The sequence below is a fragment of the Callionymus lyra genome, chromosome 7 (genome assembly GCF_982586985.1).
Source record: "Callionymus lyra chromosome 7, fCalLyr1.hap1.1, whole genome shotgun sequence".
In the NCBI taxonomy this organism is placed as follows: domain Eukaryota; kingdom Metazoa; phylum Chordata; class Actinopteri; order Syngnathiformes; family Callionymidae; genus Callionymus; species Callionymus lyra.
In genome coordinates, this window is record NC_141824.1 from 26,322,146 (window position 1) to 26,347,855 (window position 25,710).

A 25,710-nucleotide genomic window follows, 5' to 3' on the forward strand; every position below is an offset into this window, starting at 1 on the left:
AATGCAAGTATGAGAAAATTAATCAATTGAAATAAAAGAGTAAGCAATCTGTATTTGTTTGTTTATTTAAAGCTCCTTCCACAGACCAGGGTAAAGTAGATAAGTCTGAAATTCTAAATTTTTATCACATCTTGTGATTTTATCTTTTCAGTTGTTATAATTTATTTTCTTCCCTTAATTGTTGTTACCCTTTCATTTAAAGGATGAACCCGTCAGTTTGTTGATGTTTTGCTTTTTGTCTTAAAAGTGCATTTTACTTTTGATCTCGCTTTTTTTTCTTTCTTTTTAAATTTATCTTAGGCTATTTCACTATACATTTTGATTTTTATAGTGTAATAAGAGATGAATATTAGTCCAAAGAATACAAATACAAAATACAATGTGTAAATGTTCCTCTTTTCCACCACTAGAGGGTGTGGTGCATTGTTGATAAAAAGTTTGATCAAGCACATACATCGCATGTATGATTTATAAAAACAAAAAAGGAAACGTTTAAGTATTTTACATTATCCTAGTGTTCAGTGGCATATGAAGAAAGGGGAATTACAGCAGTGACATGTTAATGACAATAAGAATATTAAAGGAAACATAATTTTAACATAACTTATATAAGTGTGTCATAAAGAAATAATACACACACACATACACTATCCATCCATATATATATATATAGATATATGCAAATACAAAGTCAGAGCAACAACTGTTCTGTGCATTGGTATGTATGCTTTTGCAGACTTTGGGTGGCCCATGCATAATTTCTCAGCTATCCATCCCACTGTACGCGAAAGGTTTGACTGCTGGTATATAAACTCCCACTCTGAGAGTTGGTCCATCACTCGGGGTCTGCAGGGGCCAACTCAAGAACCCAGGATGAAGCTCCTATTTCTATCATCCCTAGCACTTTTTGTGCTCTCCACCTTTGACACGGCTGACTCGTCAGCATACGACAAGATTGTCTACCACAGTCGAATCAGGGCCCGGAAAGAAGGGTAAGACATGTCAAGATTAATGTATTTAATCATCTTTATTGTCTCTTTTTTTAATAACAATTAAAAGAAAGAATAATTAGCATGTAATATTCTGCTATTGTAAGATGTTTTTCAAGATTTAGGTACATTTATTTTTTAAACAACATTGTTTTCAGCAACAAAGGTTAAACAAATGTTTAAATATATGTATCAAATATATAAAATAATATAATCCTTTAATTGAATGTAAACATGGAATACACATAATTATTTAATTTTTTAAAAATATATAAGTCAACTTTTGAAAACATTAATTGTAATGTTTTTTTATATCTATATATTGCCTCAGCATGTGTGCATAAAAAGAGAAATGACACCAAATGTGAGCTAAATGATAAAACATAATAAGAATACATTTAGAATATTTAAAGCAAAATAGAATAAACCTCAATGAGCAATCATATAAAATTTAAGAAAAAAATAAAAAAATAAATTGTATTTAATACATTAAAATCAAATACATATAGAATAAATATAAAAAAATAAATAAACTACTTTACATTAAAAAAAAAAAAAATATATATATATATATATATATATATATATATATACTGTATATATATAGAATATTGCTTTTATTGCCAGAGTAAGTATTTTAGGACACAACCCCTCCTCAACTTTAAGCTTTTTTTTGTTGTTATTCTTTTATTCTCATGTATAACATTTGAATCTAACCTTAATTCATGAAAACATTGATTTAACTTTCACTTTTTTCTTCACAGGAAAAATGTGTGCGCACTCCAGCAAGTCATGGGCACCAAGAAGAAATACTTCAGTACCTGTCGCAACTGGTACCAGGGGTCCATCTGTGGAAAGAAAGCGTAAGTGTTCTCTTATGCCTCCAGCTCGCCATCGCTCACCACCTGTGTCGCAGCCTCGCATTGCTAAAATGAGTCCGTTCTGTTGCGGTTTTCTTCGGAAGTCTGGTCTTTGTTTGATGCCACACTCGTAAAACACTTCTTCCAGGATGTGATGTAGTCCCCCCAAACACACACACACACACACACACATAAACACACACACACATACTGTATTCCTGAATAGAAAAAAAAACACTAAGTATTTTGGACGTTTACTTTTACATTGTTGTTGCAGCTGTCCCAGCACTTTTGGGTGGCAGCCCAGTGTGTTTTGTACAGTTTCTCACACATTCTCTCGCTCACACACACTGTACGCATTCTTGCATTGGGATTGAGTCCCACCAGAGTACTTTAAAGAGGCTCTCCACCATGAATACACTTTGCTCACCAACCTCGGCGACACAATGCAAAAAGCTGCCAAGGAATCTTATCGGGTGTCAGTGGGAGGGTGAGATCTGGGTGTTCTCTGGCTCCAATACAAAAGCATCATTCAAGAAAGTGTTGTGAGGTTTAGTTGATCACACCTTTGACCTGTCGTAGTGAAGAACTCTTCATTTTCCATGTAATTGCTTCATACCCAAAAAAATCTCAATTTGGTAAAGTAAAAACTGGAGTTAAATCACCGTCTTCATTTTTTAGTCCCAGTTAGCCAGGATTACAACCCAATATGTGTACGCTTTTATAAAATAACAAGGTTTTTAACATTTCGCTGGATTGCTTACATAGCATGTTGGCTAAAGTACCTACACCAAGAAGGTTATGCTGTTGGACTTGATATGTCAAATCCAAATTGAATGAAAAGATTTGGAATAAAGTTGAAAGTTTCAGGAAATGTTGCTAATGGTATAGAATAGAAAGAAATAATGATAGTATTTTAATAAGCTTCAGATAACCATCTGGATCCACAAATCTTTCTTGCCTCCTATTGCATGGGTTCTGTGAGTTAGTTAGAACACTACCATGACTTGCTGTACCATTGAGCTCAAGGCTACCACAGATGTTTCTAACTCTGAGTTGGCTAGCGTCCTTCGATAGCATGACTTCATCAATGTCAGCGATTTCAACGTTACAGGAAACACTTGATCCAATTACACGGAGACTCTCTGGCTGATGTGCTTCTCGCCAAACAGACTTTTTCTCCCGAACTGTTTCAGAGGGTCCCGTAAAAAAGGGTTGTAGACAAACCAAGGGGATATAAAAGGGTATTAAAGCTCAGCTTTGTCGCTAACAGCTTTCACTCTTAGCAATAATTACAAACATTAAGTTAAAGCAGATACAAGAGCTCAGTTTCCTCCCCAACATACAGAGGTTTATTGGTGACTCTCAAAGTGTTGGATTGTGATGTTTCTAATTTACAATGTGTTTCATGGTTTGGATGTGCAAAATGGTGCCTTAAGGTCTTCCAGGATCCAGAGGTTCACATGGTTTTACATCTGGTCTGGATGAGTTTTCCTTTCTTGCTTATCTAAACATTGTTGTCTCATCTTCAATTACTGGACCAAGTGAGAGGGAGGTTCTAGAGATCACCTATCCACCCCTGTGGAGACTTCCAAGCAACAACTGGAAGACTCATTTTTGTTTGTTTGAATCCATCATTACGCTTCATAAATCATCTTCAACCTCCAGAGATTACTGTCACGTCAGGGACTTCCAGGCTTCTTTCTCTCCCAGGCTGCTTCAGCTGTCTTGAGTCCCGGTGCTGTCTACAGTAAAGGCAGTGGGAAGATGATCTCGCCATCTGGGTCTGGTTCTGCCCCGCCTCAAAGAGCACCACGTTAGGAACCACCTGGACTTGCAGTTGGGAAAGAAGACTTTATTCTTCCCATTTTTCTTTCCAACTTTCCAAGTTTGGCTTCATAGGCGCTGATCCACTTACCAGGTGTTTCACACTCCGGTGAGGGCTGGAGTAAATGATCACATCATCTGTGAAGAGATCGTTATGTCACATGTCACTCAATTATGATGAGTCATTTACAATCCGAACTTGGCTGGATTCTGTTCACATTTTGCCAAAACACACAACAGAGCTGAAGTTCACCAATCTGTGTGACAGTGTTGGAAACATCTCAGAGAAGAGACTAATGAGCTGAGATTGAAGAGTTGATCTTTCTGAATTCACTTAATACTTACTTTTCCTGACTCAACTTGAAAACTTCCGACGTACCCACAGCAAGACATATTTTGTGCACTTATAAATTTGACTTTCTTTCATCAACATGTCAGAGAGTGAATCATTTTCATTATCTAGTTATATGTTAGCACAACAGAAAGTTTGACAAAAAAAATGAACTGGTGACAGAATGAAAGGATCTATGAACACAACACATATAATAGATCATTTATGTGCTGTTTTTTTTATGATATACTGTAGTTCCTGCTTATTTTGGTCATAACATGGATCTGGTCTTCTCCAAAATTGTTTCCTGCTTTCCTGTTGAACGCCCTCCATCATTGTTCTAAACCCTCGTGGACATTGCTGAGGATTTTAACGTAGGCAAAGAAACTGTCTAGTAACAATAAATACAAAGTAATAAATTGCCAGTGTCGACCCAGACTTTCTATCTAAAAGCTTTCTTCACATTTACGTTTTGAAAATTTGATGACCATAACCCCACATGATACTTATGTACTTATAAAATGTAATGTGTTATGTTAAACCCTAAACTAAACCCTGTATCTGTGTAAAAAAAAATGTATATCTATAATTAGAATAAACAGAAGCTTGAGAAATACAAATCCCCAAAAACCTCTTCTTGCATTTTTTGTGTAGTTAGAAAGTATTTTTAAATCCTTCCTTTTGAAGTTTTATTTATAAAAGTTTATCAAATCCACTTTCACAGTTTATGGCTTCATCCCTTGTGGGTATCCCAGATACTAGTGATGGCTTAATGATCCTTGTTATACAGCAACAACTATATCACTCTATGCTTTAAAATCTGTGGCTCTGGTCTAATAATTCAATGAAATCTGACACCATTTTCATGATACAGTTAAATGCCAACTGGATATGATTGTGCGACTAAACAAAGAAGAAGTTGTCTTAATCTTCTAGGTTTCGGATATAGTTTCTTTTATAGTATTCTCAATATTTTCAAATATTTGTTAATTTATAAACTATGGCTAAATTTTAGTGATGGTCTGCTTCATGGAGCAGTGTCATTGTTTGCACAGACCACTAGATGGTGGTGTCTTCTATTTTTTTATTTATTTAACAACTGTTCTAATGAAACATCACATTTTTTAACTGATGGCGCCACCTTCTGACCACTTAACGGCACGACACTGCTTCATGAAGCTTCATCAGACCATCACTACTAAATTGTGATGCTGAATCAGCAGAAAAACAACCAAAAACAAGTGTTTTTTTTTTGTTACGCCCCATTATCATATTGTAGACGACACAACAAGGCATGTTTCTAGTGTCTTATCTACTATTAACAAAGTCATTTGTTGTCGTATGCAATCACTGTCTAGCAACGCCTCATTAAAGTTCAACAGTACAAAATTCATTTTCAGCTCTGACTTAAATGATACACTTGGATTCCAGTCGTTTCTGCTTTCTAAGCAGCTTTGTTGCCAAGAAACAGTTTGCACAAGTCAATGAGGGAGCGACCACGACGACATTATACGACACGGTCGACTCATTTTGTTTCTTCATGAAATGCTTATTTGACCAAAATGCTGACAAGTCAAAGGTTTTCTTAAGTCCTCGGCCAGACGAACAGTGTGAGTGGGGGGTTTGCTGACTCTGTGTGATCTCATCCCTCACCCCGACTCCGTCCAATTTGGCTTCATAAACAGCTGCGCGGAGCTGCTAGCCGTGACCCAAAAACCTTTTTGTCTGCTTTCTGTCTCAGACATCAGCAGCGGATGACAACCGTGAACTAGCTGCAGGAAGGAAATGGGTTTCTGCTTGACATCCCCTGAAGACTTGTCTCATCTGACACTGATTCTACTCTATCTGCACTTTTATGTTGAATAATATGACAGTCTCATGCATGAGCATCATTACTGCCCTGATAGTATGATGGCTATCTTCTTCTTGTAGTCTCGTGGCATGTAGCTTCTTAGCTCAACACAGCTTCTTACAAGAGAAACAGAGGGAACATTCATCAAGAAGAAAAATAAAACTCCCCACAAAAAAAAACAACTAATTATGTAATTTCTGTTAGATGGATTATTACTTTTTGAACCGTGTTATTGTTTATTAAAGACAGGATTTTAACTGAAGTAACGTCTAAATGTTTGACTCTTGACATATCAAGGCAGTTGTTTTGGTCGAATTTAGAACTAAAAATTTGGGAACTTTATAAAGATATAACTTCAATACATGGTCATGATGAGGGACTTACTGCATCTTGGAGAGAAAGACTTTAACATGGAAGTTAGGAAAGTTTGACATTACTTTCCCTTTAAACTGGTCATCATTGCAAAAAAGGTTTGGGACTCCTGCTCTAACAGTGCTGAAGACCAAGTACCAGGAGAGTTCAAATCTGTCTTTGCTTTTTACATATTTCAACAAGATATCAAGAGCTCAAATTCTGTATTAGACCATTTTGACTTTCCACTAACTTTAGACACACTGCGTTAAAAACACTTCAACGTTAAAAATTTTTTTTAGATGCAGCTTGTGTCACCATTGTTGGTCTATTTGTGCTAAAGGTAAAAAAGCTTACAAAAGATCACAAAAAATGTGTCCAAATTGAAATGCTTGCAAAAAAGACAATAAAGATATAAACAATGAGTCTTGTATCAACGTTCTGCTCTACATTTGGGAAGAATCTTGAATCATTTGGATGTTAAAGGCCACAGTGGTCTGTTAAATTGAACCACTTAGTTTTCTTGACTTGTGTTGGCTGCCAGCTCTTATTCCGCTTATTGATGTTTTCAACTTGGGAAATGGGAAAAAAACCACAACTCCCCGCAAAGTCATTGTTGCACAGAGCAACACGCGAATATAAAACACCCATCAACACAGAGACAATGAAGCTTCATGTGGTATAGTTTATCTGAAATAGGCTCATCCTTTGTGACTCACTTTATTGTTGTGTTCCACTTCACCCTTTAAGGGATCCATATAAATCTATCTCCAGGATTTCAATGAGCTGAGCTAATGATGGGAGAACACGTTGGAACATGATGACATTGGGAATATATGTTATCATCATCTTTATATCCAGCTGCTTTTACTTTTACAGTCCCTCTTGGTCTCGTTTTTATGCCCCATCCTAAATCTCAATTTGAGCTAATCAAATATATAAAACCTTTCATAAAAACAAATCATAAGCGTGGAAACAAGCTGTGGTTGTTTAGATGCGACAAGAAGTTTCCACTCACACCATCCAGCCACTTCTATTAGGACCTAAATCAGCACAAAGTTTGAACAGAAAAACTCTGGCATCTTAGGTCTGCTACTGTAATGTTTACATAAATCACCAGGACGTTGCTCAGTCAGGGTTTTGCAAGAGCTTTGTGTTTACTTGTTTTGGAAACAAACCTCTGGTTTCTTGAATGAAAAGTATGTTTGTATCTACAGGACTGTGCTGTACGAGTGCTGCCCGGGATACATGAAGCTGGACGGCATGCTCGGTTGCCCTGCAGGTAATTGTGTTTTACAACCCATTTTTTTTGTTTTTAATATCCTAATTTGTACCAAGGCACATCTGGTACGGTCTTTCAGATTAATGCAACAGATGGACTCTTGGGCAAGTTGTACGAAGGATGCCAAACAAGCCTTCACATGTGCAAAGCTAAATTGACATCCTCTGCTGGAAAAATGCCATCTTGTAAAAACAGCAGCATGTCAGCACTCAATCTTCATACGGAACAATGCGGAGATCGTTCAATCCCAAAGTTATGAAGATATCCACTAGACTAACACTCAGGGGAGCGCAGACAAGATAAGTAGTGCCCTTCAGGTAAAAGGCAACATACTGTAAAGTCAATCTCTATATCTTATATGTCACGTTACTAATAAGAACAATAATATAACCCAACATCATTATCAGTAGTACTTTCTGAGTCATTGTGGGATTGCAGCCTTTGTAGTACTTTTATCAAGATTGCCACTTTTGTCGGAACATTCCCACTTTGGCAAATACTTTAGCAACACCAAAAAATGTATTCATATGTCCCTACCCCATAATAATTTGAGTCCTGTTTGTGGTATTTTTTCAAAGGTTCATGGATTCATATGGTAATCCACAAAACCCCAAAATGTAATCAAAAAATATTTCCTGAATCTTAATGAATTCTGTTTACAACTTGTTGAGTCACAGATACTGATGAATACCAGTAAAAACATAAGCCGATTGGCTGCTGTTGCTATGTAGTAAACAATCAAATGAGCTTTTCACGACAAATATTGAATTCATTGTTGTAAGTTTAAAAAAGAAAATGTAAATGATGATAAATGATTTTTTTTTTTTTTTGAAACGCGTCAACAGTTACAGTTTTCTTTAACCCTTGTGTAACCTCAGGTCAAGGTGACCCAAACGCACTAAAACAAATCAAGGTGAATGACCTCCCTGGCTACCAGAAATACATATGCAGTGGTGGAGGTCGTTCACCTTGACCCAGATACAAGACAAGGGATACCATAAATACCAAATTTGTTTTCGGGCCTTTGGGTCACCTTGACCCTGAGATAAAACAAGGGCTAAGAAAGTTTAGCGCAAAAGTTAAGGTAAGTTGAGTTAAAGTTGGGCTTGTATGGAACATGTTTTAGCTTGGGACAGGCAGATCTAGAGTCTAAAGTCCAGGAGTACGAATCAGAATAGAAAACAAAAATCAAAGTCAGTGTCAGGGACAGAAGACCAGGTCAATTGAATCAGAAAATGGTTAGATTAGATCTGAATGTTGGAATGATTCAAGTGAGGTCGAAGATAGTTTGCTAATAAAATGCATGCTTGAGACAAAAGCATAAATATGCGGTAAAAGTGACAGAAAACAGAGATTTAAACGGAATGTTTCTGAAAACATCTCTTTCAATCCAACTGTTCCATGAGGGAGTTTCTGTTTTGGAAAATGGTTGGTGTTCCCTTGCGCCAACATTTATCTAACTTTATAAAAACTGCCACGAGAAATTGAAAAAAGAATGCTGAGTCTCTCCATCGACAGTAACAGCTTTCAATCTGGATTCCGCATCTGTCTTCACTCTTGTTTACTAGCCGTCATTTGAAGTCTATGTATGTGGTTTCCACACAACGATCATTACCACCATTTGTTCAGCATATGTACTTAAAAACCTGGTTATTGCTTTTACGGCTTCTTTAGTGATTCAGGAAGGTCCAGTTGGAAAGATTATGCTCGGCCGTTACGCATTCACAGGATAAAATCAGACACAAAAGAAAGTGGACCGTCTCGCATCTTGGGCCCACATGTGCTCCATGTTTTTCTAAGACAGGATTAAAGAATTTTAATGATGTGCACACACAGTTTGATACATGTTGCACTTTTCAGTGGCCCCTATCGACCACGTTTACGGCACTCTGGGTTTGGTGAGAGCCACCTCGACACAGAAGTACTCCGACCTGTCCAAGCTGAGGGCAGAGATTGAGGGGTCTGGATCGTACACCTTCTTCGCCCCCAGCAACGACGCCTGGGAAATGTTGGATGAGGTGAGTTCACGACATGGAACCACGTCAAGTGAGCGACGTTCCACTATTTTCTATTTCCTAACAGGACATGAAGAACGCTCTGGTGAGCAACGTCAACATTGAGCTGTACAACGCTCTGCATTACCACATGTCCAACAAGCGCCTCCTGACCAAAGACCTGAAGAATGGACTGAAAGTTACGTCCATGTACAACGACCTCAGCCTCCACATCAACCACTACTCCAACGGGGTGAGTATACTGTAGAGCTGAATGTTCAATTATTCCAAATGATTTATTCAACACTAATTTCCTGTAATGTTTATTTCCTGTTTAAAACCTACAGTGACTCATCCAATGTAGTCCTATAATTTAATCTACTTTTGAATGTGTCAAGGTCATACTAGTATCTCGTGATGGGTTGATGAGAACTCATGATGCAGCATCAACTGTATCATGATACAGCGTCAGCATTGTCAGTGGCCACTAGATGGAACTCTCTTTGCAAAATTTCTTTTCAGATCAAAAGGCTAATATGCTTATATTTTTAAGTTAAATTCAATTCTCTTATTAGAATCATTTTATTGCCATTATCAGTACAAGATCCCACCAATAAGGAATTTGTTATAATAGCATTGTACAACATTAAACATGAAATCAAATCTTAACATAAACATAAATACAGTTAAACTATTAACACAGTGCAGGTTAAGAAATAAAGTATGCAGTTTTATATATTTGTTCATTCTTACCGCTTGACACATGCGTTTGTTTCTTCTCGTCTGGACTATTGCAACAGTTTGTTTTCATGTCTTAACAAGAAGGAGCTGTCTCGTCTGCAGTTGATTCAGAACTCTGCAGCGAGAATTCTGACCCGCTCAAGTAGGAGAACTCACATTTCTCCGATCCTTAAAACTCTTCACTGGCTTCCAGTTTCTTTCAGGATCAACTTTAAAATTCTGGTTCTTACTTTCAGAGCTATTCATGGTCAGGCTCCTCCTTACATCACTGATCTGATCCAGCCTTACACCCCAGCTCGGTCTCTGAGGTCTGTGGATCAGAATCTACTTATGGTTCCACGCACACGGCTCAGGACCAGAGGAGAGAAATCTTTTCAGGCTGTTGCTCCTAAACTTTGGAACAATCTTCCTCTCTCTTTGCGCTTGATGGAGTCTACTGACTCCTTTAAGAAACATCTTAAGACGTTTCTATTTGTTCAGGCTTTTCCTTGAATTTCTCGAACTCCTGTGTTGTTCTCAGTGTTGTCTTGATCTTTGAAGTATGTACTGTTTTGAGTATTGTTTTGATTGTTTAAGCGCTTTGTGACCCTGGTCTCGAAAAGCGCTATATAAATAAATATTACTTACTTACTTACACAAGTCATAGCCTCCTGCTAGTACAACACGGGTGTTGTGCTACAAATTAATAACTGGTCTTCCTGGTGCTAACTTTTGGTGGTGTGACTTCAAAGTGGAAAAAAGGAGTCAGGAAACTCATTCAACTGAAACAATTCCTCCAGATCGTGACGGTGAACTGTGCCAGGATCATCCATGGAAACCAAGTGGCCACCAACGGCGTGGTTCATGTGGTCGACCGTGTCATCAGCGGCGTCGCTAGAACCATCCAGGACGTCATCGAGGTGGAAGACGATCTGTCAACTCTGAGCGTGAGTAATTATAAACGCTGCTAAGCTCATCACTCCCTGGATGAACTGTTTTTCTCATCATCTGTACATGACCTTCCCGTATTCAATTTCCATGTAGGATGTGGCTCTGAACTCAGGTTTGATGGAAAAACTGGGTCAGGAAGGACATTACACCCTCTTCGCCCCCACCAACGAGGCCTTCGAGAGACTTGGCAGCGACGTTCTGGAGAGACTTCAGGGAAACCAGAAGGTCCTTCAAGGTATAGAATTTGTTCTTCCTAAAAAAAAGCTCTGTTTTGCTGACTGGACTCCATGTTAGAAGTGAAAGACACACCAGTTCACTGCCAAACACTTTTAAATTTAAAACAGATGAAACCTCAACCTACATCATTACTAATAATAAGTTTGCTGTGTCAGATTGTGGCTAAACTTTTCAAATTCACTTCTTAGAACAATAAATGCGTTTGGGACCCATGAGCTTGTTTGTGAAGCTGGCATCCCAAAGTTTTTATTAGGCGACAATTTGTTTTCTTTACTGAAAGTCCAGCTCCAGAGACTTCCCAGAATGACTGGAGGGATCTAAAGGAGCTTCGGGTTCCACTTGCAATCTCACATCTGGTCCGTGGTGTATACAAAATGGCTGAGTCAGCTCCACCTCACGTTATTATCAAAACTGTGTCCCGCAGCTCTTTTGAATTTCCACATCCTGGACTCCGTCCAGTGCTCCGAGGCCATCATGTCCGGCAGCACCTACGAGACTCTGGAGGGCAACAACATCGTGGTCGGCTGTGACGGAGACAGCTTGACGGTCAATGGTGTCAAGATGGTGAAGAAGAAGGACATCGTCACCACCAACGGCGTCATCCACGTCATTGACGAAGTGCTCATGCCGGACTCAGGTTGGACTCCTTCTCCTTCATTATTATGACCCCTGCCAAGGTGGGTTTTTAATAATTTTATGTAGGTGTCATTTTGCTTTAAACATACCAATCAAATTGTGCTTTTGAATCAATGCTATTAAAAATCAAAAATATCAATTATTTTAATGAAATTTTCATCATATGTTGTAGATTATATTAGGTTGGTGTTCTTGAGTTTGATCGGTATCAAGGTAAATTTTCTCAAAAATTTGTATGGGTTCTCAACAAACAATAGAAGAGATTTTGTTTTTTTAAAAACATATAAATCATTTAAAAGACTATAATAAATAAACTTCCATGTGACTCTCGTAAAAGAACAGTTTTTATTGTTGCTTAAGAGGATTTTTTGATGGCCTGAAAGCTGGGAAAGTGGTCACAGCTGGTGTCGTGGTCAGGGCCGAGGGTTTTCACTGCAGTGGCATGGGTTTGAGTCCCGGTTGGGGGACTTTGTTTTTTGCTATTAGACAAAAACAGTTTTCAAATACAACTCTTAAATTATGGAAGTGGTTCTGATGTATGCGCCAAAAGCCTATTTTTGATCAACATCCATTTTTTCCCTCTTTAGCTAAACAAGTGATGGAACTGGTGGGATCCTCCCAGGCCACTTTTGGGGACATGGTCTCTGAGTTGGGTCTTGCTGCCGCCATGCGCCCCGAGCTTGAGTACACCCTGTTGGCCCCGATCAACTCCGTCTTCACTGGTGTGTCTTAAGTTCTACAACTATTCCTTCAAAACTATGAAAAGTCGTTCTATGATGTTGTTGAATATGAATTAACACTCAAGAGATAAATAATTGAGCTGAGATGCTTTGTTAAAAAAAAATCAGGGATTGCATCATCATTCGTAGTCTTCCGATAGATGGAAAGATACTTTATTGATCCCCCAGAAGAGAAATTAATTTGTCCAGCATGACTGTAATTAAATAAAACCTAAATAGAAAAAATACATACAAACCACATAAAAAGACTTGGATCCCTTCACAAGGATCAATAAAGTATCCATCTATTTATAAATATGATGTGCCAAACTAAAAAATAATTAAAAACAATCTTAGTTTTTACAATTTAGAGTTGTGTTATTTACTAGTAGAGTTTCCCAGCATGCATAAAGTTTTAATTATATATTTTGAGAAATTACTAGTATATAAAACTAGTTATATGTATATATATGTTATATGTATAAAAAAACAAATGATATGTCCTTAAACATTTGCATATTCATTTAATTTAACTTTTGTTTTCCTTTAACTTCTAAAATTAACTTTAATCTCATCAAATTTATAAAAATAATTGTTTTATTTTATTTGAATCGTGTTTTATTTAGCTATTTTAGGTTCGAACAAGGATGGAAAACTAGTCTTTTTTCTGTAAAAATAATGATATTTGTTATGATGTTATTAATGAGGCAGCGGGGCGTGGGAAACAGGGCAACAGGCTACAGGGTTTCGCACAGATAATAGAGAAAGTCTATCTGGGAAAACAGATCCTGCAGTTTTTTTCACATCCTAGGGTCTTCTGAGGAAAAATATTTTGTAGCCAAACACAGCTGGAGAACAGAGTCATATATTTGATCTATAAATTCTCGACAGTTATGCTCCTGTAGCTCTTTGAGGAAAGACAGTAAATTGTCTAGACGCCGTGCGTTTTAAATAAATAACCCTTCAACAGATGAAGTGATGTCTGAGGACCAGAGTGACCTCAAGCTTATCCTGGAGAACCACGTTCTGAAGAACAAGATCACTCTGGGGCAGCTCTACAACGGGCAGAGGCTGGAAACCATCACAGGGAAATGGCTGCGGGTCTTCATCTACCGCACAGTGGGTCATTGTTCCTCACACCAAAAACATACTTCTCGTTTGTGTTTTCATACTCCAGTCGCCAACCAGCTCTGTGATTGATGGGTTACAGGCCGTGTGTATCGAGAATGCCTGTCTGATCCGGGGTAGCAAGGAAGGAAGTAACGGCGCCCTGCACCTCATGAGGACTCTGCTGAAACCGGCCAAAAAAACCATGTACGAGATTCTGATGGAACACGGAGGGTTCAAGTAAGTACATCCAAGCCTACTGTGGTACTAAACGCTGCATAATACCCGAACCACTGATGCCTAGATCTTTCCGTTAAACCCACATGGCACATATGTGAAAGGAGAAAATTGCTGATGTTGCAATCTCGCCGTCTCCAGTGGGTTTTTTTATTCGGCCAACTTTTCTTCACTGTGCCGCAGGATCTTTTTGTCTTTAATGGAAACTGCCGGACTCACTGATGTACTGAGACAGGAGGGGGATTTCACTCTTTTCGCACCGAGCGATAAGGCTTTTGAAGGTCTGAGCACCAGCGACATGGAGCTGCTGAAGAGTACGTATCTCGACCTCATCTTTTAAAGAGCCAGACAGATTGAGTTAACTTTTTACAAGTGAAATGTTGGGGGAGCAGCGGGAGAAAAGATGCCCAGACTTACCTCTTTGCTGAAATCTCTTAGTGCGTCTGGGAGATCAAGCAGAAAAACCACAGTAGTAAAAATAAATACATCGAAATACAATTTACCGTTGAGAGAAGGGTTTTCCCTGTGAGTCCTGTGTTAAGTGCACTACGCAAGAAAATCCTTTTCTGAACTGAGGTGAGGGTCTCAGGCATAACCTCGTAGGCACTTAGAAAGCAGTGCTGAGCTCTCTCTCTGGAAAACTCTCCAAGGGACCTATACTGGGATCATATGCTTGCAGGACATGGAGGGCCAATGACCTTCTCCAAGTGTAAATGACCCTTGTCAGGCCTCAACCTGTTTTTAGGGCCCTCATTCGCAACCCTCTGATGGGTTTTAGCCGATACATTGATTTCGCACCCCTCCCTTTTGTTTTCTGTTCCTGCCCCTAGCATGATACTTTTATATTGAACCTCAGCTCATTTGGAACTGAAGAAACTTCTCATATTAGAGGTGAAACTCCTTCCTAGAACTCTACAGAGTCCAGTTGACCCACTTTTGAACCACTTGGATATCCATAAAATGGACCAATGGGAACCTTTGCTGACAAAGTCAATAGATTAATATGTCAAAGTTAATATGTTTTCAAATTAAAGTTCACAACTTTTACAGAAAATAATAAATAATCCAGAGTAGAAAATAGTTCAATTTTTATTTACTCCTGTTGGTCCAAAACAAACAAGAAAAAATGTTTTTTCACTGAATACTCTGAAATATCATGAACAGATGAACATTAAAAACATCCTTGGAAGGAAAGAGAAGTTCAGGAAAAAATAAACATTCCAAAGAATCCATTAAGCATGTGAACATATGTTTAGGTTACTGAAGTCGTCATGCATCCTACAGTAACATTGAGTGAGCCTCTCCTTCTCCTCAGGTGATATGAACGCTCTCAGAACGATCCTGTTGTACCACATCAATGGCGGCATCTTCATCGGTGGAGGTTTGGAAACTGGAGTCACCAACCTCCTCAAGTCCCTCCAGGGCAGCAACTTGAGAGTGATCTTTGTAAGTCTTTTATCTTTTCAAGCATCTGCACGGTAGCTATACTTTGATCAAGAGTCATCTCATTTATCTCTCGCTGAGTGATATTCATCGATGTCATAAACACTTATGTTATTTCCCCTCTGCCGGTAAATTAAAAACAGCTTTTATAGCTCATTGACGTCCGCCAGCTGATAAAGTTTACGACTGAACTGACTGAAGCTCTCGTCTGATTGTTTCCCTGCAGGCCAACAACACCATGCAGGTGAACTCGGTCCAAGTCCCGGAATCTGATATCATGGCCACAAATGGAGTTGTGCACTTTGTGAATCACCTTCTGTATCCTGCAGGTGTGTGCACTGTTTACACTTCACTGAGCGCTGAGTGGAACTATTACTCACTCAGTGCTTCTGTAGCCTGTCAAGCCATAGTTAAGTGATATGTTGAGATTATCCTGATATAAATCATACTTATGGTCTTATTTTTAAATTTAATTTGAGCAGTTCCTCATATGAAAATAGACAACTTAAAACCATTGTATAAAAGGGCCAGTGATTGAACATTGGGGTACACCAACCGTTCTGGGTTCCAGAGAGAAAATTGTTATTATTATTGGTTTAAATGTTACAATATGTTAATAAATAATACCTATTTTATATTTGTAATTGTCCTTCAGATGTTCCTGTTGGAAACCAGAATTTCCTGACTCTGCTGAGGAGGCTCATCCGCTACATACAGATTCAGGTTATTGGCGTTGCATTTTGCAAACCTTCAAACAAGATAAATTGTTCATCTGTGTGTCAGAGGTTCGACTCCCAGGGAGTGAAACATTATAGTTGAAGTTATTAATGTGCTCCTTGAGTTTAACCCTAATGACTCTGCTGTTCCTTCACAGTACATCTCTGGATACAGATATCAAGAAATCCCTCTCACGTTCTTGAGTAAGTATTAGTTTCTATTTTTTCAATCAGATCAATCTTCGTAAATACTTTTGGATTCACTTCACGTTTTTCCATTTTCCTGTCGTCGTCAGAGAGGACTGTCACTCGAGTCATCCAGGAAGGTACAGTAATGATGACATTGATCACGTGATTCCTAACAAAAGCATGAACTAAACAAAGATATTCAGTACAACAAGAAAATATGGATAGGATCAATGATTCCACAATCAGTGTTAGTTGTATTAATATTAAAGTAATGCACGGTATCGATGATTATGAACGACATCCAACTTGGCATCCAGAGAAAGGTACATTTAACATGTTACATCAACACATTGTCAAACTCTGCTATAAAAACAAATGTGTCCTCCAAGAGTGCTGACGTAGGTATCGCTTTCAGAAACAACAATGATTGTACGTTTGTCGGGAATTGCTAACCACTTGAATTTGGATTCAAGGGTAATGTGGAGATTAGGTAACATCCATATACAAAGCTGAGAAGAAACATTTGTATTAAATGTTTTTTAAACATAAGATAGTTTCCTCAAACACTTGGTCGATTCATTAGTTAGTCAGTTGTCGGTTGGGATGTTTATTTTTGCGTTAATAAATATAAAAATGTTATCAAGTAACTACAGGGTTGCTGTTATTGCTAGCTTGCAAGTTCTGTTTTCTTTTACCAAAACAGGTGCAGATATATATTGAACACGGTTTTGTTTTGATGAAGCTGTAAACTGAACGGGCCCCAACTAGATACTTGACCAAAAGGACAACATATCCAGGAAGTTCTTGGGACTGTATTAGTGCAAATGTAAACATTTACAGGAATTGCGAGCGAGTTGGTGCCAAGCTTCTCTTTGGCTACTTTGCTACATTGTGTATTGGTGATGACTCACATTCTGAAGCTAGTAAAGAAACTTCTGTTCACCAAAATGAAAAAAAAGTCTTGCAATGCACCGGATTGACTTCCTGTGTCTCATCAATAGTGTTGATATTTACTCAAGTCCTCATCAGTGAGTTTGGGACTTTTGGAAGTCAACTTAAAAGTCATGGTGAAAGTGCAAAGAAGAATTTATACAAGCTGAATTGGGAAATTGTTGATGCCAAACATGAAAATGGAACATTCTCGTTGCGTTAAAAGGCAACAAGGCGCCGTCCCGCTATACTTTACTCACTGTTTTTTCTTTAGTTCCTGAGGTGACCAAGGTGACACGGGTCATCCAGGCTGAGCCTACCATGACCAAGGTTACGCGAGTCATCCAAGCGGAGCCCACCATGACCAAGGTTACCAGAGTCATCCAAGCGGAGCCCACCATGACCAAGGTTACACGAGTCATCCAGGCTGAGCCCACCATCACCAAAGTGACCCGAGTCATTGAAGTAGAGCCATCAACACAAGAAGTGACCCGAGTAATATCAGGTAACAAACCACTTCCAAGTCCTTATGCTATAATCGCTCGCCACCACTCATATTGTGGCCGCAATATTTCTGAAAAGTCTTCTTAATACTCTATAAAAATAATATTCACAAATTTACCCCATATATAGCCTGGATTATTATCTTAATCTTGTTCAAGAGGTTTGGACGAAGGTTAATGATACATTTTTGTACCCAGAAAACAAAAAATCAGAAACCTAATCACAAACACAAGCCAACATCCCAGTTCTAATATTGATTGTGTAACTGTTTAAGTTTGATTTGTTAAACATTTTTGTTTTTATCTGGCACAGGAAGTATAGGTAAGAGCTAGAGTGACAAAGATCACAGTTTTTGCTGTTTTTGGTCAATTTAAATAAAACATTTTAAATAGTTCTGTAAGATAAAACTTTTACTCTAAGGGTTGAGTCTCCATGCATATGTAATTTTATGATTTTATGATCAAAGAAACTAGTTCGGTGTTTAGACATCAAACATGTATTTGTCTGTTTGATTTATTCACCATATAAGGAAATTAAATACTTCCTGCCATCTACCCTGAATTGTTCACGACCCTTCAGGCTTCCAATTCAGCCATTGTTTTTATTGGATATGCATAAAATAGAAACCCTAAGAAGGAGCTCCAAACCACCAAGGTCTTTTACTGTCAACGTCAGACCCTGCAACCACATTACTTCATCCTTCAACATTTGTGGCTTCCAGATATAAATACAGTCTAATCAGAATGAAAAAATATTGGACTCATAGATTTAGCGAAAATCCCTCTATGAGCTCCCTGATTGTTGAAAATCAGGTCAGGATTTTTTTTTTCTCTAGCATCTTTAAAAAAGATATATTTTTCCTTTGAAGTGCATTTAGACTCTAATACTGAAACATAAATATGAGGCTGTGCTAATTCACTGTTCTTTCCAGGGTCTGAGTTCTCGGCCAGTTCAGGAACCACTAACATAGCTTTGGAAGGTCAGTACAATTATGTTATTATTTATTATTATTATATATTATTATGTCTATTAAGTCATTTTCAATACATTCTCGTCTTCCATCAGGAGACCTTTCATCAATCTCCAGATTCCAAGTGAACTCTGACTATGACTCTGAGCGACTGAGCAAAATAATCCAGGGTGAGTTCATCACACTGTGAGACGTGAAGGTCACACTGATGCCCAATAACTTGTTACGTTTGTTTACCTATTAAGCGGGTGGTTCTAGACGAAACCCTCCGCGACGAGTCTCAGGTAAATTCTGCATTGCGAAGGAATGCAGACGAGCTTCTACGCTGAATAAACCCTCCGCTGGCTTCCAACAGTGTTGATTCAATGTGTTACTGCTTCAAGCTAACAAAGAAATGAACCAGATGAGCCATAAATGTGGTTACGAGCATGCTCTGAGCTTCGGTTTGGACTAGGAGAAGGTTTTAATGAGACTTACCAAGAGAGCTGCTGGCTGTAGCTTTGCTGTTTGGAAGAACAAACCCTTCAAAAAACTCTGCTTACATCGCTGGAGAACTGATGGTGTTTGAGTTTAGAATCCAAATGACGTGTGCCTCAATTTTTGTCTGGTGAGTGCCTGAGATACTGGGAGTTAATCTAGTCCAACATGTTTTCTTATGTGGTCTTGAGAGCTTGTTGTGTGGTTTATGTATGGTTTGAGGATGTGGAGGGAGACATAACAAATGTAGAATTGCACTTTCAGAATGTTTCAATTAAAGGTAGCTTTGGCAGGAGCCAACATACAAAGGTCAAAATGAGGAACTGGTGTATTCACCTACAGACTGTGAACTAAGAAGTGCTCCAGGACACATTCAATTGGCTGTGTGATGCTTTGAGCCTAGTTTGGTTTAGTGCTAAATCTAAAATCTGAAATCTCAGCGAAACGAGATGTTACGTGAGCGGAGTCCAAAACTAAGTATTTTCAGTGGGCGGGGCTTAGTCACATTTTCTAATGTAAACATTTCAATGAAAAGAGAGTTTTGTACAAACAGACACATACTGATGAATACAATAGAGGTCCAACATCTATTTAAGACACACTAAAATCAACACATTAGTTTTTAAAACACAAGGTTAAAGATTATCGGATTGTCGTGTCGAGAGGTACTGATGTCGTGTCGAGAGGTCTGTTGTTCGACTCACAACCTTTCCTAAATGCCGAAGCTGGTCTTCTACTTGGCATGTCACTACTGCTAACAGCAAAGAAGCTAAACCTTCGTACTTATTTCCACCCAACATGGATTTCATCTGTGTTTCTGCTTTCTCCCCCGCAGCATCTCGCGCCAGAAGAGGCGGAAACTGAACCCAGGGAGCCTAGACGTCCTTCACACCTGTTTGACAACATAAATCACAAAAACGATTGTATCAAACTGACATGATGTTAAATGGTGCTTTGAATGTATATAATTGTGCAATCGCTGAGGATCTTCTCCTTCAGAAAATTCACTTTTTGGCCCGACTTGAGGAGTCGGTGAGCTGTAAAACATGTTTTTCATATCATTAAACAAGCAGTTAAAGCAGAGGTAAAGGTTTATTTCAAGACATTTATAACTGTTTGTGAAGATTTCCTGAGTGTAAGAACATTAAAATCCCTGAAAAAAAGACTGGGAAAAAAGAAAACGGATGATGTGGTTTAAAGGCGTCCACTGTTGTTTGACTTTGTCCGACTGCAAGTTGTATTGAGATCATGCACATTTTACTCATGTGTGTTGTCACTGAGTTCATTTCACTCCCTTCTTTTTTCAATAAAGTGCATTCTTTCATAGAATTGTGCCAACTTGGAACCGGCTTCGCTGGCTTTGTCTTACTTCTTTAAAAGGATCTGGTTTCCTCAGAGTTTCCTGATGTGACCTTTTCGAACCACTCAAACTTTTTTGAATCACTTTCATGCAACATTGCGTGCATAATTGTAATGTATCATTATCCGAGAAAATAATCCACTGCATCTAATCTTTAAACTCAACATTAGCATCTTTATTAAACTGAGATTTAACAAACTAAATATAAAAAGTAAAACAAGCAAAACAACTTCCAAACGCTTTTTAAAATATAAATATCATCTGTAGAAAAATAATTTGTAGTTAAATCAACACAGAAATTTGACTTTAGAAACTGTCGCACTCAACTTGAGCATTGACGAAATAAAAGTATTGAAGATATTTATTAAAACACTATCACGTTATTTAAAAACCTCAAGTAAAAGATAAAAGCCAAAACCATGATTTTTACAAAAATAAGGAGGATGAAAATGGGACAAGAAACCCCAATATTTCAAAGAAGTTAAATAATTTTAACTTTGAAAAAATATCTGAAAAATACATAAAAATGAAATTAAAGAGACAGAAAACGAAGCTGTAGTAACGTCCGAAAAAAAAATTGAAATCAGTAAACAAAAACATAATGACTTCATATTGTAAGAAATAAAAGTAAAATCTAAGCTAGTACAAAGCTAATTGTTGAGTTAGTTTGCTGATATTTTATTTAAATGTATTTTCTCTCTGCTTCTGGTGTGGGGGTTTCTAAAACAGTATATTACAAATAATAAAACCAATGAAAGAATGAATAGAAGAGTAGAAGCATTTCCAATATTGAATAATAGTAAGACACAAAAACATCATCTTTTCACAATCACAGTTTTGTCTTGTATCTTAAACCTTCAGATCTCCTTCAGCTTGTAGACATTAAACAAACATGGGCGTCATGGAGACAATAATTCATCACGTAACCCAACATCAAAGTTTCTGATAACTAGGCTCAAGTGTGTGTTTTTTGTGAGCTGGCAACCTGCGGCCGCACACATGTGTGAGAAGTGCTACTCATCTGTTGTTTTCATTCAAGTGTCTGCTCGTCATCTGAGTTCCATCACCTCCTCGCAAAGACGGACAGTATTTGGACGTGATGTTGCACGAAAACAACTTTGAAGTGATTTTATTGTCTTGACAATGCCAACGTTTTATGAGGATTCCCTCCTAATTTTCACCAAATCAGAGGTCTGGAAAAGATTGAGATTAACAGCAACTAACCGTGTTAGTAAGTTAATTACTGTCATCTGAGCCGGCAGGTGAAGCTGGGAATCATTTTCTCATTTATCCATTTTATTATCAAACCATGAGTCAATGATTCATACAACCAACAGTGATCCAGAATCACAGATGTTAGTTTGAATAGCAAAAAGAAACAAATCAAATAAACTAAGAAAAATAACAATACTTAAATTTTAATTATAAAGTTTATTGTTTAATCATGTTTATTACTTTACATGTGGATAACTAGCATAACGTTTCTTGCTCTGTCACTTCATGATCCCGGAAATCTACACGATCTTTAAACACATGTACATGTTCCATTAAATCAGAAATCCTTTTATATAACCGTTAATATAAGGTCTCTTCTATTCTCAAAGCATACAGTTTATAAAAGATAGGAAGGAACACAAATCACTTACTCTGTGAACATTTACTATAAACATCAAGGTTTGTCTTCTACTATGTACAATAGTTAAAACATGACACGATTATTTGCACTGTGATAAACTGGGAGCTTCAAAGAAGAGCCATTATTTAGCTATGATAAACTCTTGCTAAACTATTGCTAAGCTGGACACCAAATCAACTGCTGAGCTCAGGGTAAATTTTCCAAAACTTTTACCTGGAACGTCTTAATATCTTTTATATTTTAACACTAGATGGTAAAGACACAATGATTAATTTTACTCTTCATCTTTCATAAAATTGGTGCTTTGAGACTTGAAGAGACATTAAATTATAATTAACATTATTATTATTATTTAACACATTTGCACAAATAGATCACTGATTTTCCAAAGTGTGTACTACACCACTGGAATACTTGTTTTTATGTCGAATAAAACATGGAGAATCAAGATAGGCCATTTTACCGATGCCGTGTACTAACATTTCTCCTATTACTAAAACTTTAAAAGAGTCAAGATGAGGATGTTATTCAAGGACAACATCCACAGCGAATCTTTACTTTGTGAAAGTTTGTGAATCTCGGTGATGAAAAAGTCCCCACGTCCAATGTTTTTTCTGCTAAACACGCAATAGATATTTTCCCGGTGTCTTCACTTTTGACGGTTGAAAACATTTTTTCAAACGAACAATAGGTCAAAACTCGTTGAAATATCTCTGAGCATAAAATAAAATAATTGTTTATTATTCACCAGACCATAATATCTGTCGGATGTACTTCCACTTTCACATGAACACAGGTGTGCTGGAGGTTGTGTGAGGTGAAGTATAATTTACTTGTTCTATATGTTGCTCCAACTAAATGTTCCTGGAGGCTGAAACATTTCTCAACGTGTTTACGGGTCAAGAGCAGTTCTCTGGAGTCAGACTGACGTGTCTGCTGCTTTTTCAGGATCTCTCAGGTGAACGTCTGCAGACATATGTGCAGCGAGGATGATTGTGGCTCTTTTACAAGAGAGAACATCTGCTCACAGATTTTCCATCCAGCTTTAAACATTTTTTATTCCTCTGTGGTGGAACAGAAATGGACGTCTTTATCATCGGTCACAGTTCACTCTAAAGTAAAAGCTAAAGCTAGCTTACTTTGTGAACCAAGAACAAAGACTGAGGGATTTTAAAAGGCTCTTTTTCGAATTAATATAAGATAGACCGAACCAACCGACAGACAAAAACACAATTCTCTATATTCTCAAAACAAAATACACAAATTTAAAATATCCTATGCACAGATAGACTATAATGAATAATACCCACACTGTCTTATAGGATACAAGCAAAAACTGTAAAGGAAAAACATACACTTTCGTATAAATGCCATAAAAAACAACAAAAAAAAACACAATATGTAATAGATGAAAACAAAAATATACAAACACACATTATTCAATAGATGCAAAAGACACACTATCCTATAGTCACAAGCACACACCAAGAACACACTTATCTATAGATGTTAACAAATAAACAAACGTATCTATAGATTTAAACTAAAAAAACAAACACACATGTATATATATGTAGTTTAAAAAATAAAAATCTTGAATTGATACATATTAAAAAAAACACACAATTCTATGGATCTAAAATATAAACGCATATATATATATATATACACAAATATATAACATATAAACAATATAAACAAAGACTTCCTAGTCTATAGATAATCAAGTAATCAAAAAAACAAAGTCGAAACTGACACAACGAGGCTAACAAACTCTGAACAGCGACAGCAACACTGAAGACCTTAAATGCCTCCTATAGCATAGACACAGTGAAAAAGTCTCACACAGTTGAAATATGAGGGTTGAAATATCCAAGAAGGAAATCACTGATAAACTTGAGTGACCCAGAAGCACTGGAGAGAATCAAGTTTTTCCCTCATTATCATTTTATATTGTCCGCATCGATCCCGTCTGAGTTCTTCTGGCAGCACTCATGTGTGTTTTCGTCAGCTCTTGATCTCTGAAAGAAACACATCATGCAAACGCTGCGTCTCTCCCCAGAAGTCTGACATTTTCCTGGCTCGGCCTCCTCTGCAACACATGTCAAGACAAATGACAGCAGAAACTATGTCTGCTGGGAGACAATTGTGTGACTCAAGAAAATTCTGGAAGACAGAAGCTTTGAGCAGGTCTTTAAATACACACGAGAGACAGTGCTGACCTGGCATGACCTGAGTTCTTTCTATGGCGAGTTACTCAAGTATTTATCTTTTAATGTCACAGATTTACGTGCTCAGAAGTTGGAGATGAAATTCGTGACGATGTTCCAACAAGGGAAGTGCTTAAGTCTAGTGTTAAGCTGTTAACAGGCCTTTGGTTACAGGTGGATGTATGTAAATCCATGATAGTTTCACAGCTTTATCCTGTCAGTATCCTGTTTGACTGGAGGAGTTCTACAGCTCCATCTTTATCATCGTTTAATAATTATTTCAGCTCTATCTTCTTCAGTTTCTGTTGTCTAAACCCATCACTTGTTAATCAATTCATTTAATAATAAAAAAAAAAAATGATGTAAACCCTCAATGAGCAAACAAAGGGATATTTGTTCTTTGACTGCTTTTATTATTATTTTTACAACTTAAGCAAATAGCTCATGCCGTACAGTTTCCAAAACTACAAAACACAAAATAACAACTTGTCGTCATGCTAACAAAGTCAAACAATAAAACACCAAGCAAAATATTTATCGTTATGAAGATTAACTACTGGAAAAAGAGTTGTTGATTTTGGTAAAAACTTGGTACCTAATAATAACTGCTTTGCCGTCAGGAGAATATCTATACAAGATACAAACATCACGAGATAGAAACACCACTAGATATGAACATCACATGATGAGAAAATCACAAGATACGAACATCACGAGATACAAACATCACAAGATACAAACATCATGAGATAAAAACATCACAAGATACAAACATCACACGATTCAAACATCAAGAGATACAAACATCAAAAGATACAAACATCACACGATACAAACATCACGAGATACAAACATCACGAGATACAAACATCAAAAGATACAAACATCACACGATACAAACATCACGAGATACAAACATCAAAAGATACAAACATCACAAGATACAAACATCACGAGATACAAACAACATGATATACAAACATCATGAGCTACAAACATCACAAGATACAAACATCACACGATACAAACATCACAAGATACAAACATCAAAAGATACAAACATCACAAGACACAAACATCACACAATACAAACATCACGAGATACAAACATCACACGATAGAAACTTCACGAGATACAAACATCAAAAGATACAAACATCACACAATACAAACATCACACGA

The 25,710-nt window shown here is 37.5% G+C and overlaps 1 protein-coding gene across 2 annotated transcripts; it reads left to right on the top strand.

Annotated features, from left to right (window-relative positions):
* The first annotated feature begins 854 nt into the window (after nt 1–854).
* Nucleotides 855–20,667, top strand: postnb (periostin, osteoblast specific factor b). 2 transcript variants are annotated; one of them, XM_087795620.1, is made up of 22 exons: nt 855–992; nt 1,754–1,852; nt 7,428–7,492; nt 9,353–9,510; nt 9,575–9,739; nt 11,007–11,153; nt 11,251–11,392; nt 11,819–12,031; nt 12,618–12,752; nt 13,720–13,868; nt 13,960–14,096; nt 14,277–14,407; nt 15,409–15,539; nt 15,763–15,865; nt 16,192–16,259; nt 16,411–16,456; nt 16,549–16,578; nt 17,646–17,876; nt 18,807–18,854; nt 18,941–19,015; nt 19,091–19,129; nt 20,158–20,667. In XM_087795620.1, the coding sequence occupies exons 1-22, from the start codon at nt 874–876 to the stop codon at nt 20,184–20,186; spliced, it is 2,460 nt and encodes an 819-aa protein (XP_087651746.1). In that variant the 5' UTR covers nt 855–873; the 3' UTR covers nt 20,187–20,667. The 2 variants fall into 2 exon arrangements, with proteins under 2 accessions (XP_087651746.1, XP_087651747.1); XM_087795621.1 differs by lacking the exon at nt 19,091–19,129.
* The last annotated feature ends 5,043 nt before the right edge of the window (nt 20,668–25,710 follow it).